Raw genomic sequence first — 17,561 nt, forward strand, 5'->3', positions numbered from 1 at the left:
ATGCTAAAAGACTTAAGGCTGGTTTATGCTAGAAAAGAACTAATTCATATGACATATTTTCAGAACATGTTTTCCAGCACTGTCAGATGTGTTTCCCAACCATGTCGGATTAAAGAAATCTTGATCTGTGATCTTTTGATCTGATAGACAAAAGATCAGATAGTGACCAAAATAGGAATTTACACCAGGGGGCCAAAATAATGCGCAGCAAATTCTCTAGTTGAGAAATCATGGAGAGACCCTGGACAAATTCTAATTTGTGCAGCTACTGACCAATCTATCTATACCATCTGCAGCCTACTATAAGTGGGGCAAAATATGGTGAGATAAACTAACAATGGTTTGACCCTGGTCATTTAAGTTGTCCTAATTACATATCTAAAATTAAGGGTGAGTCCTATATCCATCCTCCAACTGTCATTGAAACCTAAAATTGGCAACCATCTACCTAATAAAAGCGTTTTTAAGCAAGATACTGAATTCCTGCCAGCTGGAGATGTTGCTCTATAGCTGCCCTTGTGCCTTTGACCTGCCTGGAATAAAGCTAGAGGAAAAAACATTTCTACAGGGATCAATAAAGTGCCAGTTTTATTGCATTATATGATTACTAATCCTTATGCTGCCAAAAGCTGCCAAAACGACTGTCCAACAAGCGTATCACCCAGAAGATTGAAGGAAATGACTAAATAGGAAGTTTCCCCATAAGTTTTCCAAACACTCCTCAGCCCTAATAATAATGCTTTTTATTATAACTGAATGACACAAAGAAAGGTCAGCATTTTCCGTACATTTTTTCCCTCACTGGAAATCTAGCTAACCATAGAAACTCATACTGGCAATAGCATCACAAGGACTGGGAGTCTACATGTAAATACAGATTCTCAATACTGCCAGCCTCCACTGCGACAACTAAATATACATCTATGTACTTCAATATCCATAATAATCTGTGTCAGTGGACACTACACTATTAGAGAGGAAGAAATAGAGCTTGATGCTGCACCTTATTGAAGGTCAATATAAAGACTTTGGTCATGAAGAAGGTACACACAATTATTTGTGTAAGTTTTAACCTGGCTGGAGTGGCTGGAGCATCAATTCAGTAAGGTTGACCAAGTAAGGACAATGATGTCACATGGGTTATTAATAGTGCAGAAGGTAAATGGATTTATAAATTTTTCTCATATATGTGTCTAAACCATCACATGCTAAAGGACTTGTCCTATAACTGACTTATAGGGTACTACAGGTTAAGACAGATGTTCAGTCTTATTCACAGAGTACTGTTTGATGATATGACATCTGGATGACAAATAGACAACAGACTAATTGCAGCAGTCTACAACAGAGAAAACAAGCCTTGGATTTCATGACATTATGACCACAAAACTAACTCTGTTTAGTGTCCATTACAGTTCAACCCTATTGTGCATCAACAAGGCCATACACTACGATTCAATCAGACGTTAGCCAAGCTCCCATTACAGAGCTCACTGCATCGTTTACATGGTGGAACGGTCCATAAGTAGCTCTAAATGCTCTTCATTTGATTGGATTTCACATTATGGACATCAGAGCAGAAACACACTATTGTCCCCTGACTACCCTAATAGACTGTTGAGTGAGGCAGTCCATTTGTTTGTATTTGTTTACCAATCTAGACCTTGAAAACATACAAAGTAACATAAACAGATATTGAGAGCATCATTCAAGAAGGGTGAAAATGGAGATTCAAAAGCTCGGTAGATGGGTCAATAGCACAGCAACAAACTATTATGTTCCCTCAAGTTGTGTCTCTTTGGCTGCCAAGAGAAGCTGTTGCTGTCAGGAACAATCAGTTCAAATTCTTCCTCAACAAATTCTTCTTCACCTATTTCCCTTAAGTTGTCATTTTTTTAGTCTACAAGAAAGAGCAAAATAAATTGATCCAGAGTCTAAAATCCTCTACTTATAATAATACATCTGAAAACTAATACAGGTCTTAGCCATTTTCACCATTCTGTGAACATATATTATGCTATAGTTTGCAAAAAAAACATAATGCACAGCCTAGTCAATAAAGGAATCTGAGAGAGCCCTGTGGAAGACAAGCTACAGAGATGCTGGTATTTTTTTGTTCCTAAGGCAATGCCACAATATGAGATAAGATAATATAATATAATATAAGATAAGATAAGATAAGATAAGATAAGATAAGATAAAATAAGATAAGATAAGATAAGATAAGATAAGATAAGATAAGATAAGATAAGATAAGATAAGATAAGATAAGATAAGATAAGATAAGATATTCCTTTATTAGTCCCACAGTGGAGAAATTTGCAGCATCACAGCAGCAAAGTGTACAGAAAGGAAAAAAAGATTGCCAAATGATAAGAACCAAACACTTGAGAGATGATAAATAACATAATAAAATCTAATATAAAATTGACAATTAAATACTAAATATACAAGATAAAAAATACAAAACGTAGCAGCAGATAACTTGTATTGCGCATGGTGGATTGTCAGTCTTTGGTGTGTGAGGTCACTGAGGGCAGTGTTTGTTGTAAAGTCTGACAGCAGCAGGAAGGAAAGACCTGCAGTAACTCTCCTCTCCACACACCATGGGTGCAGCAGCATGTCACTGAAGGAGCTGCTCAGTGCTGTCAGTGTCTTGCATGGGGTGGGAGATGTTGTCCAACAGGGATGATAGCTAAGCCATCATCCTCCTGTCACCCACTACCTTCACTGGGTAGAGAGGGCATCCCAGAACCGAGCTGGCCTTCTTGATCAGTCTGGTGAGCCTTTTCCTGTCAGCAGGGGAGATGCTGCTGCCCCAGCAGACCACACCATAGAAGATGGCTGATGCCACCACAGAGTCATAGAAGGTCCTCAGGAGTGCCCCCTGCACTCCAACAGACCAGGGTCTCTGTAGCAGATACAGCCTGCTCTGTTCTTTTTTGTACAATGCATAAGTGTTGTCAGTCCAGTCCAGTCCAGTTTATCGTTCAGATGAACACCCAGTTCAGAGTCCACTATCTCAATGTCCATTCCCTGGATGTTCACCAGTGTGGGAGGAGCGTGTTTCTGTCTGCGGAAGTCCACCACCAGCTCTTTGGTCTTCCCAGCGTTGTTCTGGAGGGGGTTCCGCTGGCACAAGTCCACAAAGTCCTGGGTCAGTTCTCTGTACTCCCTGTCATCCCCATCAGGTATGAGGCTGAAAATGGAGGAGTCATCAGAGAACTTTTGCAGGTGGCAGTAAGTGGAGTTGTGAGAGTCTGAAGTCTGAAGTATAGAGGGTGAAGAGGAACGGAGCCAGAACTGTTCACTGTGGGGCTCCTGTACTCCAGATGACTCCGTCAAACACACAGTCCTGAGTCCTCACATTCTGCGGTTGGTTGGTGAAGTAGTCAAGGATCCATGTGGTGAGGTGACGGTCCACTCCCGTGCAAAGTATTGTATTGACCAGTGTAGAGAGCACACAAAACTAGCCCTCTGACCTTCTCCATAATAGCAGATAAGTACTTTGATGTATAATTTGCCATAATTACTTTTCTGTGTTAAAAATCTACTCAGAAGAGAGCATATTGATAGAAGCCTGGCTGGAACTGAAATTGAACAATACCTTAAGGTCACTGCATCAAGTGGTGATGATGTCTTTATTACCCTGCCTTGCACATACAAACTTGGGAAAAAAAAGGAAAAAAAACTTTTTTTGCACACAGCTTTCCACCTCCAGTCCACTATGAATGAATCCTAATTTGTAGTTTCCTCTAGAAAATGGTTGGTGCCACAAACTTAAAAGATAATTATAGAGGACCTTCCCTGCCCTACTTCTTTTCAGTTTACTATCCTGAAGAGTTCACTGTATCTTTAACACCAGATCTCACGAAAGAAACTGTTCTATAAAGTGATATTATTCTGTCTAAACAAAGAATTATTTTTCATTGTATAACTGTTAACCGCATTCAGTGTGATCTCAACTGATTGGATTTTATAAAGTTGACAAGACCTTGGACTCGAGTAGTGTTCACAAATGAAGGTTCCTGGAGACAATGGTACTGCAGAATAGAAAAAAGCCAAGAGCTGTTATTCTCTGTCTTTTTCTCTCTCTCCTGTTCTCACTTTTGAAAAACTGATTACCACTTGTGTTCATGGTTAACTAACCCTAACCCTGGTTATACAGCAAGGTTATATGAAGGTATGTACATTTATTTGTATGTATTCAAAAGGAAATAAGTTGGGTTTGCAGCCAACATTTATGTTGCAAATCTTTGAAAAGCCTCACCTGTATAGTACAGCTTGGTTTTTCTTTTACTTTTTCTTATGTTCTTTATGTTGTGCACACACAAGGGGCCATGGTGTGAGCCCCAAAATATTCTGTAAGTATAAAATCTAAATTTCCAAACTTGTCTTTTATACACCAGTCAGATGTTCTCATGTATTTCAAGTTGATGTGGGTATACTGGGAAATATGTCTCTAAAAATATTCTACATTTCTTTTAGAAATGTATTTATTCTACATGTATTGAAACCCTTTGTCGCATTACTATTTACTGACTATGTCATTACAACAAAATGGTATAAAAGCACTTAGAAAACCTTACATCCAAGATACAATCAGAGGTGTGTAGCTTCATTCCCATCTTATTGGAAGCTTCCATCTGAAGATCCTCAATGGTCTGAACCAGCACCTGGGTCTGGTCTGTGAGGTCATTCACATAAGATCGCAGGAAATCCTCTTTCTTCTGAAAGAATAACAGGACAGCAGGATCAAACTGTGGTTTATTTGCTGTGTAACAAGACGACAGTAGAACCATGCAGTGTTTTTCTATGATACAAATTGTTTTACTTTGTTAAATCAGTCAAATAAATGAAAAACAAAATCCATGTTTAAAGCAAAAGAGCAGTAAACACATAATTTGTGCACCACAAATTATGTTCAATCATATGGGCCACTGACTGACAAAAAACAGTTGTTTTCCTTAATGATTACATTTATATACAACTGTTTTGCATTAGTTTGATATGCTTTGGGGGAAACATAATTGCATTCTCTATTAACGTATCAACAGAATATTAATAGGAAACATATCTGCAAAATGCTCGCTGACAAAGTTTTTCCATTTGTTTTTCATGGCAACTAGATCATGATCATCAATTTATAGTTATGTTTAGGCAACTAAAATATATGGTCATGGTGTAATATTAAATAGTCAAAAAGCTAATGCTGAATTACAGCATGGGTAGGGACACCAACCTACAGTCTACAGTGTTGAAGTCAAGCAATACACCCTCCCATTGCCCCCTAACTGCCCCCTCCTTGCAACTTGTTACAATGCAATAACAATATCACACACTTTCCTGTATCAGGACAAAAGGTTGCTAGGGATAACAGGTCACTATTGCAAATTAACTTAATGTAGTTCTCCTACTGGCAAAATCAGTGAATTAATAAACAGAAAAACAGGGACTTAAATGCTTCCAATGATAGCCTCACAAGAGAAATGTGACAGATCCCCAGATAACCAGGACAACACAATATGATAGTTTATGTTTTATTTAAAAGGAAGCTACACTGGGTGGAGAGTCAATAGTCTCATAGGGCAGGTTGTGATTCTTTTATTTTGGGTCAAAAATACACATCTGAAGCCAACTGACCTGTAACTGTGGTGGTGGTGGTGAAATCCTGAAATCCACTGCTGATCTATAAAGATACCATCTAACAGCCGTCTGTCACTCGCTCTACCACCATTTAGTCAATTACATATTGAATTATAACCATGGGTTTATTCTTGACTTCAATTTCTTGTGTTAATCATTGAGGAGTAATGCAATGGTTTTGATATTGAAAACATTGTTTTACTTCCGAAAACCGCTATACAAGACTAGTCCTGCCAGACAAGGAGATCAGATACTCTTGGCTTTCACGTAGCAATGCACATGGGATTTACAACAAATGACCTCTGAACTGTATTATTAGAAAGGAACACTTCATGAGTAGGCAAGAGGAGGTAGTTTGTCAGGGATTAGGACAGGCTCAGAAATATGCTATTCACTGTTGCTGCTTTGTGACTGAAAGAATGCACATATTTCTAAGTTCAAGTGTATTTACATATATATATATATATATATATATATATATATTACATCTGCGCAATTCTTCAGTACAGCCTCTCAGATCATTCTTTTATCTCAATTAGAAGACTTGCATGTGCCCCTATCCCTTAAAGGGATTGTACAGTTAGCCAGATACCCAACACATACAATGATTGCAGAGCCACTGAAATTCAGAATCATTTTGTCCTGGAGGAGCACCTGTACATCTGTTTGCATAAACAGTTGTCCCCTACAGCCAAAAAAGTCAACAGGCAGTTTATACCATCCCCTGACACAAAATATAACAGGGTTGTATAGCTTCAGGGAGAGTAACTTTACAAAGATGGTAGATGTGACAGTATCTAAGATAACATTTCCAAGTTAACATTTTTTTAACATATTTTAAAATGTGAAACTGAAAATGTTGCCATTATATAAAACTCAATGGCATGTTGGTTTCATGTTTTGCAGCTTTGGAACAAAGAGGAATTCCTATTAATGGTGACTGCACCCAGGCAGAAGAAAAAAAATGTTTATATGAATTCTTTAATTGGGAGGTTGTTCAAGTGTTTTAACATGGAAACATCATAAACGTAGAGTGGGTTCATGGATGAATGGGCATTGTGTTTTCAATGGACAAGCTTTATGATTAACTGCCCACATCAACCTTCGGACTTGGGAGCTCCTGGGTTCTAAACACATAACCTTGTTAAGCAGGCCCTCAACTGGGGCCGGCTAACTGAAACCCATCTCTGAAACCTTGTTACACTTGCTTTGATGCAAAGCTCAGCTCACACAGGCTACATTCTGTACCTAAATGATGTCACATCACAATCCTGATGATTAGAAACCTCTCTTTTTTAAATATGAGTGTGGATCTATGTTCCTGATCTCTGCCGCTTAGATGGAAACATAATGCAATTTGCCACCTGTTACAAGTGCTGCGGCTTTATGAAAGCACCCCTGTGCTTCCTACTGTCATTTGTCTGACAGGACAGAGGTCATCTTCTGATGCCGGAGTCACAGTGGACAGGATGCTCTTTGATTTGTATTGGATGGATGTTAACCTAATGACAATAGATGTCGGCAGAAGACTACACATCCTGTAAAGACTTTGGTTCTAAATGCTGTCCTCAATAACGCTTTTTTTAAAAAACCCGACTGGACCCATGAATACAATCCAGGGTCCAGGGTCCTCCTGAGTAGGCTGATGTTTCCCCAGTAAAATGAGCAACGGTGTGATTTACAAGATACAGTATCTTTATTTGATCATGTCTGATCAGACACTGTCCTTTCAGTGACCTGAATTAGCTGAAGCAGACCCAACAAAAGTGCAATGTTTCTGACAGGATGAGAATTTTCTTGTCCTGGTGGGTAGCGCAGCACATGGCCAATATGGATTCAGAGACCATAGACTGTATGCAAAGATGGGAGTAGCTTCTGTGACATCACCTATAGGTTTCTGAAGAGCAGTTTTGAAGCTTAGATTGAGCTGCTCCCCTGTCACCATCTTAGCAGTGCCTGACTCCGAGACTTCGGTGCATGCTAGTTTAATAACTGTGGCAAGCATATGCTCCCATTAGCATCATTAGCACAGCTGGGCGTTTTGCTCAAAGGCTAACCCAAGGCTAATTAATTTGCTTGCTAATTAGCTACTTAACAAGCTACAGTAACGAGCCAAGCATGGTGAGCGTAGACACCAACACATGCTAATTAGAGCAAACATATAAATCAAATATCACTAGAATTTCACTCACCTCAAAAAACAGGAGCACAGACTTCCTCACGTTAGCTAGTCAATTAACCACACAATAAGCCATATTATTTGTCCGATGTTTGCATGAAAAATCCTCCAAAAGGCTCCAACACCTCATACATAGCCGAGATGTCACGTTAAGTGACTTGAATTAGCTGAGGTAATGGCTAGACACCGAGTAACTAGCCAAATGTGACAGCATCCACTGGTCACCCAAGCAACCACATCCTCAATTATGCTTAACTTTAAGCCTTAACAAAATTTAAACAGGTGACTTGTATAAAAATTCACCCCATGTGCCTTGGTCATGAAGGGGGAAATTAGCTAGAGACCCAAACCGTTCTTTGTTCTAGGCTGTAAACATGCTGTAAAGTTGGACATTTTAGTGTGAGTGTATGGGGATTTACTCACTTTTGGGGCCGCCTCAAGTGGCCATTCGAGGAACTGTTTTTGGCACTTCCATGTTGGCTTAATTTTTCAGCCCTGGAAGTTGCAGGGGGAGGGGAGGGAGTACAACACAGGCTATTTATTCTGTTCTCTGAACGCCTCACGTGGCTGCATGAAGAGAAGCCTCTTGTCCAAAGTCAAACAGGTGTGTGGCCAAAAATTTGTTCCTTTGAAAAGAGTAAAATAAGGCGCTCTAATGTAAAACTTACCTATGGTGAAAGCAAGTGATTTTACCTGCCCTGGCCCAAGCAAAGCATATGTAAGGGAAACACTGATGTGAACATACATCAGGAGAAGCGTCCCGGGATGCTTCATGGTTACAATGAACTAACAAACATGTGACACAGGGTTAAGCTGATGTTTCACCCTGCCTGAGGTAACTTATCACACTTTCAAGTCATAATTAGCTATAATGGCAGCGGTGGGATTCGAACCCACGCCTCCAGAGAGACTGGAGCCTAAATCCAGCGCCTTAGACCGCTCGGCCACGCTACCGTGTTAATGTGTTATGTAAAGAATCTTTCCTCACCTGAAGCAGCTCCTCCCGGGTCACAGTGGGGTCTAGTTCCAGCCATCTCAACCTCTGTTCGTAAAGTCCTATGAATTCGTTTAGAAGCTGTTTCACGTTGGTTGTCTCAGTTTCAGGACTTTGGATGGCAACTTTCAGCTGTACTTCTCCTGAGGGAGATGGTAGGTTCAAAGTATCCCTTCCCTGTCCCGACAGCTTCGAGTTTTTCCCTGGCTCTGGTGTTGTTGTCTTTTGGCTCATTCTTAAGCAAGTTTTCACCATTACCCGTGTTGTTTATGAAACAAACCGCTGAATTTGAGAAAGCTAACAAACGCTAAGTAACACTCATTATCACGGTTCTCCACTGTGGTTAAACTTTTGAACAGCCCTGTAGTTTACATGATTAGACCACTGAAGACCAACCCGCAGAAAGTCAATGCCTGGCATTTTGAGTGCATGTAAGACGTTATCTGTGTTACTTCATGTGAATTACCGTGGCTTCACCGATAACTCGGTCGCTATGTGTTGTTACTACAACGGAGGTTGTGAATACATTACTTCCAGACGCTTACCCCTGCAGTTTGCCGCTGCTTTGGCGCTGGAAGATCCGATTGGCTAATTTTGACCACGGGATTTGTAATCGTGACGTATCTGCACACCATTGGTGAGTTTTCTTTAAGAGGCGGGATGAATTTTTGCAACCCGGAAATACTGTTTGTTTTCGTATCAGGGAAGACTGGGTTGCACTGACTTCACCCCTCACCTGAAAAGAAATGGGTAAATATATATTCGTTATGTTGCTTAAAAAACATTAATGTCTACACTATTTTCTTGAATACCCTCGTGTTTCCACTGGAAGCTCAAATGCGGCATGTCTGCTTCGTTTAAACGGTGTAAAGTCTTTGTGGTCCTTCCTTATCACCTCCGTGTTTCTGAGTACTGTCAGTGTTGTGTTTTTAAAGCGCTATATGCTCCTTTTTTCCTTGTGTTTGCATTTAAAATCAACTCCATTACTGATGTATATCGATGTGTATTGTGCATATGGTTCAAACGACCAACAACTGTGAATTAGTATTCAATGTGAGTTTGTCCAGATATATTTGCCAACTGCAACTTTGGATGGTAACCTTGTGGCTGTGTATTCCTTCAAGAGTATGTATCCACTGCTCTGCACATAATTCCATTATTCCCCTAAATAATCAGTGCCAGAGATCAAAACTTTCCACACTGAGATTCAAGGCAAAGTTGATCTTATTGATTTTCAAGTGAGAACTCACTTCATTTCTCTCATCCCAATCATCACTCCTGTACTCTTATCTGCCTCTTGGTTATATCTCTCTTTTCCAGTGGCTTTGACTTCACTGCTTTCACACACTCTGCCAAAACCTAATCCCCACTATGATTATCTCATAATGCTCTTGCCTTATTATCAAAATGGAGCAGATTTGGGTTTTGTTTTTGTTAAAGACTGATGGGCACAAGCTAAAAAATTAAGAGACAATGCATTATGAAGAGAATGTAGACCATCTGATTGCATGAGAGTGAAGTGTAGTCATGTGTCTCTGGAACGAAACACTTAGTGTAATGAGTGTGTTTTTAAGGGAGTCACTGAAGTTAGATTGGGCTGTGATGTCACTCTGGGGTCATAAGGTCATTTTATACAGTTTCCAGATGAAGACAAGTGATAAAGGCAGTGGGGTTATCTGCAAACTTGGAAAGAATTCCACCCCAGGGTACAATTAAGGGTTCTATTTTTCATACCAACAATGCCAAAGGTATTCAATTTAAAATGATAAGAAACAGAAAAGCAATCTAATCTTCACATTTTAGAAGCTGTAATCAGCAATTATAATGCATTTTAATGGATAATGTGTCATCAAATCGTAATTTTTCTCTTCTTTTTGTCTATTTTGTTGTTTTTTTTGTTGTTGTTTTCTTTTTTCTTTTTTGTTTTTTACTTGCCAGTTTTACATATGGTAATATACTGATAGGAACTGGCAGATATAAAACTGTTATTACGAAGAAGCAATGTATGATATTTTCTTAGCATCCAGTATGCAAAATTAATTTTGATAAAGTCTACATCATATTCAGTTATCTCTTAAGCATCACAGTATTTTTTCCATATTTGCATTGCACTAGCTGTACATTGCCAGAAGGCACATTATTTTCTTATTTTTGCAGGAAATCAATGCATTAAACTTCCAAATTGAGATGAAAGTATAACATGTCAAAATGTCATTAGGGCTATAATTTTGCAGCAGTCCAATTCTCCAAATTGATTCACAGATACATATCAAAGAGGAATTCCTAAAACTAGTATCAGCAGGTTTTATCTGTTCTAGCAGCTGCTTGAATCTCTCATCCTGCATATTCTCATAGATTTTATAGGGGACAAAGAAACAGCTCCCACTCAGTTTAGAATTTTCCACTTCTACACACAATTTAATTGCTACACAGATTAAAAAAGCAGGCAAAATGTTTCCTCTTTTATTAACACTATGTTATTCATGCATAAAGAGAAGCGAAGAAATGTGCTGATCAAATATTCCTCAGGATAACACATTTTATTTGCATGAGGTGAGGCCCCAGTACTTTCTCATTGACTCCTAAGAAAGACACAACTTCAGTTCTCTCATTTATTAGTTCCGCTTTTTCTTCCACGTTCATTGTGCCTCTCTGGCCTCTAAATGTTTCATGACTTTTTAAGTTGTTTTTTGCAAACCCCTGTACTTATTACTCATACAGCCTTAGCATACTCAACCTTCGTACTCACGAAATCAATTAATTCTCTTAAATAATTTACCTTCTGAGCAAACCAGATTAAGCAGAGCAGATTTTTGTGTGTCAGATGTGGTGTTCTAACTGATGTGTATTTTTTTTTTTTTTTGTTCAGGCATTAACTTGGCCCTTACCCCATGGCTCGGAGGAGTCTTGGGTGATTAGAGAGAGAAGAGAGCCTTGATAAAGCATTAGTGTGTGACACACATACACACACACAGCCTGAAGACCCCTCTGTGCATTTGCACACATTCATTTTTCATGAAACAGACTCATAACAATTAGTCTGGTTACCGCCTGGGTAATCTTAGCGTCCCTGTAATGCCTGTGGTCTGCTGTATGACATCACTGTCTTAAAAGTTCTAAATCTGACATTCTCATCCGTTTTCATGGTGAGGACATTAGCAGGCCTTGGCTAATAGGCTCGCGCTCGTTCCAGGCGAAAGAAGGGCAATAAAGTGAGGGGGCGGGAGAGAGAAAAAAATGAGACTGGACTGCTCTGAGAAATAGGTTTTATCCACCGCAGCTTTTACACAAATTAATTTACATGAGCAAGAGAAGAAAATGTAAAGTTGTAATCCAGCATGCTTTGCCAGTACATCGCCTATTTCTCACTACAAGCATCATAGAAACCCAAGTGAACGTTTATGCATTATTTCAGCGAATATATCATGCTAACAACCATAGATAAGTGCTTAGGAATTTGAGCACTACACCATGCCAGGAGCTAAATCGAGACTTTTGGCCACACAGTTTCCAACTGCCAACTTTCAGTAGCTTTGTGAGTGGCTTCAGAGCATTTGTCTGTTGCAGAAAAAGCAAAATGCAATCCCCTAGAGACACTCCACCTTCCTAGAATCCCCCAGTCTTTAGTCCCCTGCCCTAAACACCCTCATACCATCCCTAGATACCAAAGCCAAGGTCAAGAAGAAAGTGCAGCCTTCCTCTGTCTATAGGCTATTCCCTGGATGCCCGCACCTCAGTATAGCTGAGACATGTATGCTTCGGGAATGTTCCCTCCTCCTTTATTGTGACCGTCAGTATGAAGGTCAGCTCCTAGGGAGAGGTTTGTGCTTATCTGTTTTTTCCCTTCCCGCATTTTTTCTCCTCAGCTATCTTTGCCCCCAGTTTCTTTTCTTCACTGTATCAGTAGACAGTAGCTCAGAGCTCCCAGCTGGGGGTTTCATGACGTGTTGTCTGACGTGTTGGTCTTCTTTTTCCGTCTCTTTGTCGATCTGTCTTTCTGTTGAGTAGTTGTCATTACAGTCCGTTTTCTAGTTTTCAGAGGACCCGGTACAGCTGCAAGGCTTCAGTCTGATGCTCTGTAGACTTTTGTTGCCTCGTCTCTCCTTCCTCACACTGGTCATGGCACCCATTTGCCTTGAAGCGATGTAACTGTGTGTTTCCAGTTAGAATGGATGTTGTTGTTGTTGTTGTTGTTGTTGTTGTTGTTGTTGTTGTTGTTGTTGTAGTCTGTAAGCTATGGCAGTCAGCCTTGAGTCAGAGTATTATCTTTGTCTGAACAAGATGCACAGGCTAAAGGAACAAGGGGAGGAAAAAAACTCTCATCTTGCCTGAATCAAAATACCCTTTAATATTCCAAGGAAAATGTTTTTAAACTATTTTATACAGCTCCGATAGAAACGCAAGACCCCAGACTTTTCAGGTGATTTTTCTGTTGATTTTCAGTGAACTCCTCTAACCTGCTTTTAGTTTTCAGTTGCCAATTCGGCAAGAGAGGACATTTTGTCTGTGGGTCAGTTTGTTGTCTGACCCGGGAGAGAATTATCAATATATCAAGTGGGTGTGTGTGTGAGTGTGTGTGTGTGTGTGTGTGTGTGTGTGTGTGTGTGTGTGTGTGTATACATCAGAGAAGGCGTCTGTCAGTTTGTATCTCTGTATCTGTATACGTTTTGTGTGCAAATGCTGTACTGTCTGTCCTCTAACACACACCATGTCAGTACTCTGTAAACACTTGCACTGACTGTGACTTTTGACTATTACATAAGAAACATGGATTTCCAGCTGTCCGCGGTAAAAGCCCTGTAAATTCAAATGCTTAATTTTTATAGGCAGCCCAGCATTGACTGAAGTGTCTGCTTGTTATATATTTGCCAAGTGCTGCAAGTCTGAAGGGAAGCTGTCAATAGCAATCCCAGCTATTGATATGGCAGTGGGCAGGAGATGTTACTTGGCCCCCGACTCCGGCATCCCTCTGATCCCTCTACATCATAATTACATTAATATTGACAGACCCTTGACAATAGTCACATTACTATTGATAGGTGGCTGTCAATACCGTGTTTGCCCAAATAAAACATATTCATTCATAACTTGTAAACTGCTCGATAAAAGGCTTTGAAAAGAATATTGGACCCGGCCGGGTTTACTTTCCCGAGAGGGCTGCTGCTGTGACAGGGATTTCCACCACCTGGCTGTGTGTGTGTGCGATGTTTGTGTGTAACTATGGACTGATAGATTAATTTAGCTCTGTATTAGAGCTCTGCATAGATCAAGGCTACCCTTGACATACATATAGTCACACACACATGCACTCATAAACACATACACACACAGGCACATACACACACAAAGGCACATAATCTGCACATTTTCTCCCATCAAGTAAAAACTTTCAGATTAAGCTAAACAAATGGAGCCTGTTTATTGGTTAGCATACACATTCAGACTACCTCTCTTTTTTTTTATTAATCCAAACTCTACTTCCATCACAGGCGAGGTTCTAGTCACTAAACATGGCAGCATTTCAAATGCAGCTCAATGAATTTGTCACACCTGCTTACTTCAGCGTGAATTCACTCTTTTTTCATTCATTTGCTAATTCTAACTTAGTTGGACGGTGTACCCTGGCTCTATTGAAACATCATGAATACACAGATGGTCCTGTGCACCACAATAAGCCCAAGCACTGCCATCATATATTAGAATGTTTTTTTTACCTCCTCGAGAAACGTCTAAAGTGACCATCATCTTTCTCTCTTTATGTCAAAACTGCCATATTTACCAAGCTGAAATCTCTTTTAAAGCCTTGTGACAAATCCTGTTCAGCGAGACACTCAAGCCACTGTCAAAATAGGGCCTCTCTGTGGCCCTCTTGCTCTGTCTCTCCTTGCGTTAGTTAGTCTTCCACTTCTTAAGCGTTTCATTTGAGGAAAGGGCAGATAAAACTGGGGGAACTGTGAGCAGTTTGGAAACGTATGCAGCACAAAATAGTCCAGGCGTCGCAATGGTGAGATCCCATATGGAGTCAACTCTAGGGGGGAAGAAAATTGTTCCACATTTGGCAGATGTTTACGGTGTACCAGAGACTGTGCCGTTAGCCTAATCCCTAGTGATGTGATTTGTACACACACCCCTATCTCCAGAGGGAGCAGGCACCAAGAGCCCCTGGGCTTTGCCTCCTCTGTGTGTGTGTGTGTGTGTGTGTGTGTGTGTGTGTGTGTGTGTGTGTGTGTGTGTGTGTGCGTGTGCGTGTGTGTGTGTGTGTGTGTGTGTGTGTGTGTGTGTGTGTGTGTGTGTGTGTGTGTTGGGTTGTGTGTGTTTATACACTGGAGAGAGCAGTCTAAGACCCCCTGCTCCTCTGCATTGCGCAGCTCAAAGGTTGCATTAAGGACGGGTTTTACATGTGAAAAGTGATTTCCGTTCCTATGTATAAAGAAAAAATAACCTTCCTAACAGGATGGGCTTCACCTCCGGGGCCTCATTCCTCCAGCAACCGAGCTGTCCTTTTAATATATGATCCTCTGTCCATATTTTGTTCATGTTCATAACTTCTATAGATCAAGTATGGTGTTGCCCATATTTTAATTTAACATTCCTAGTATTCATTTGTCTCTTTTGCGCACGTATACACTTCAGCAGAAAGAGGTTTTTTTTCTTATTTTATCAGCATCTAGAAAAATAAAATAAAAATTCAGCCTGTAACAAACTAATAATCTCAATGTTGTTGAATGTTTTTGTGCATGATATACAAACCGCAAAATTTGAGTCACTTGAAAAGTATGATTAACTCATATATCCCTATATATTTTTCCAGCAGGTTTGGTAAGCGAGGAAAACCAAAAAGGGACAGCCGGACGCTCTGGTCCAGAAACTGGCGATGAGCTGCAGACCCCGGTGTTGCGCATCAGCCAGCTGGATGCCCTCGAGCTAGACTCAGCCCTTGAGCAGCTGGTATGGACCCAGTTCTCCCAGTGTTTCCAGAACTGCCGCCCTGGCCTTCTCACTCCTCTGGAGCCTGAGCTGAGGGCTTTGCTCCAGCTGCTCCTGTGGAGGTTCACACTGTTTTCTAGCAGCGCCACAGTGGGCCAGTCTTTACTGAGCCTGCACTACAACAACACTTTTTCCTCCTCTCCCCGTTACAGACCTCTGTCCCGCAGGCAGAAGTTGGGTCTGGCCCTGCTCACCGCAGGCCCCTGCTGGCTCAAAGAGCGTTCCCATAGCCTGCTGCTGTGCTTGGGTTTGAATACAGGAGGACCCGTGTCTGAAAGAGACAGTGGTTTGCTCCAAAAGGGTCTCCGTAGTTGCCTGAATCTTATTTCTTGTATTGCCCAGCTCGCAAGTCTCATCAACTTCCTTGTGTTCCTAAGGAAAGGTTGCCATCCTGTCCTGGCTGAAAGGATTGTGGGAGCTCAGGCAGTTTTCACCAAGCCAAATGTTGTCCGGGACATAACCTACCAGTACATGAACCGGGAGCTGCTGTGGCATGGCTTTGCTGAGTTCCTCATCTTCCTGTTACCACTGATCAATACAAGGAAACTGAAGGCGACAGTGTATTCGATTGTTTTTGGGGGAGGAAGTGCTGATGGAGAGGGAGGTAGAGACGTGCACGGGGTGTGGAAAGAGTGCGGGCTGTGCGGAGAGTGGCCGACCATGCCTCATACAGTGGGTTGCCAACATGTTTTCTGCTACTACTGCATCAAAAGCCACATCATTGCAGACGCTTGCCTCACCTGTCCCAAATGTGGTGCAGAAGCAGGACAACCTGAGCCAGTCAAGATCGAGGTGGAGATGACTGGCAGGCAATGATATGAAGAAGCAGCTACGACTGTATTTATTTTGAAATTACATGGACTTTTTGAAATTAAAATGTGTTATAATTTTATAGCTGTACAGATTGAATACACATAGAGTGAACAGGCTCATGACTAACCACTCATGTTATTATGCTAATTTATCATAAAGTTTACCATATTTTGATATGAAAACATGAAGAAAAGGGTTTAACAGTCCCTGTGTTGTCAACAGCCCTCCTTTTTGAGGGTAGTCGTGTGTGAGTTTATGACTGGACTTCAGTCTTTATGATGTCTGTCTTTTCTGAACACACATCGACCTGCTATGTTTAATGTATGTGTGCATATATTGACAATCCTCTGCCCCTTCTGTTTCTCCAGCTGGACTTTGGACAGAACTATTTGTCTTTGGTGCACTGGACAGACTACCGAGAACCACACAGAGCATATATTTGATGAGTGAACGTGTTGATTTATGCTCCAAATTGGGTGTGTGTGTGTGTGTGTGTGTGTGTGTGTGTGTGTGTGTGTGTGTGTGTGTGTGTGTGTGTGTGTCTGTCTGTGTGGACCAGCAGCAGCAGTCATTACGTCTCTCAGAGCTGCATCGGAAGTCGCAGCTGTGGCGAGGGATCGTCAGCATCGCGCTGATCGAAGGTCGGAACCTGATCCCCATGGACCCCAACGGCCTGAGTGACCCCTACGCCAAGTTCAGACTGGGACACCAGAAGTACAGGAGCAAGGTTTGTCCGCCCTGACCTCTGACCTCTGACCCCTGACCCCTGACCTCTGACCTCTGACCTCTCTGATGGTGGGCAGTGATATCATTGTTATTATTTCTTCAAATAACATTTAACCTTTGTGTGTGTGTGTGTGTGTGTGTGTGTGTGTGTGTGTGTGTGTGTGTGTGTGTGTGTGTGTGTGTGTTTGTTGAAATGGGAATATTTGTTCTGATGAA

At 41.1% G+C, this 17,561-nt stretch overlaps 1 protein-coding gene and 1 non-coding gene across 2 annotated transcripts; one reads left to right on the forward strand and one right to left on the reverse strand.

Annotated features, from left to right (window-relative positions):
• Positions 1 to 8,697: 8,697 nt before the first annotated feature.
• On the reverse strand, positions 8,698 to 8,779 carry trnal-uag. Its single transcript has one exon. It is a non-coding gene; the product is annotated as a tRNA-Leu (tRNA).
• Positions 8,780 to 9,508: 729 nt separating this feature from the next.
• Positions 9,509 to 17,130, forward strand: pex2 (peroxisomal biogenesis factor 2). Its single transcript, XM_022766270.1, has 2 exons — positions 9,509 to 9,569; positions 15,631 to 17,130. The coding sequence occupies exons 1-2, from the start codon at positions 9,566 to 9,568 to the stop codon at positions 16,620 to 16,622; spliced, it is 996 nt and encodes a 331-aa protein (XP_022621991.1). The 5' UTR covers positions 9,509 to 9,565; the 3' UTR covers positions 16,623 to 17,130.
• Positions 17,131 to 17,561: the final 431 nt, after the last annotated feature.

This window comes from Seriola dumerili, unplaced genomic scaffold (genome assembly GCF_002260705.1).
Source record: "Seriola dumerili isolate Sdu_G_001 unplaced genomic scaffold, Sdu_1.0 BDQW01000822.1, whole genome shotgun sequence".
Classification (NCBI taxonomy): domain Eukaryota; kingdom Metazoa; phylum Chordata; class Actinopteri; order Carangiformes; family Carangidae; genus Seriola; species Seriola dumerili.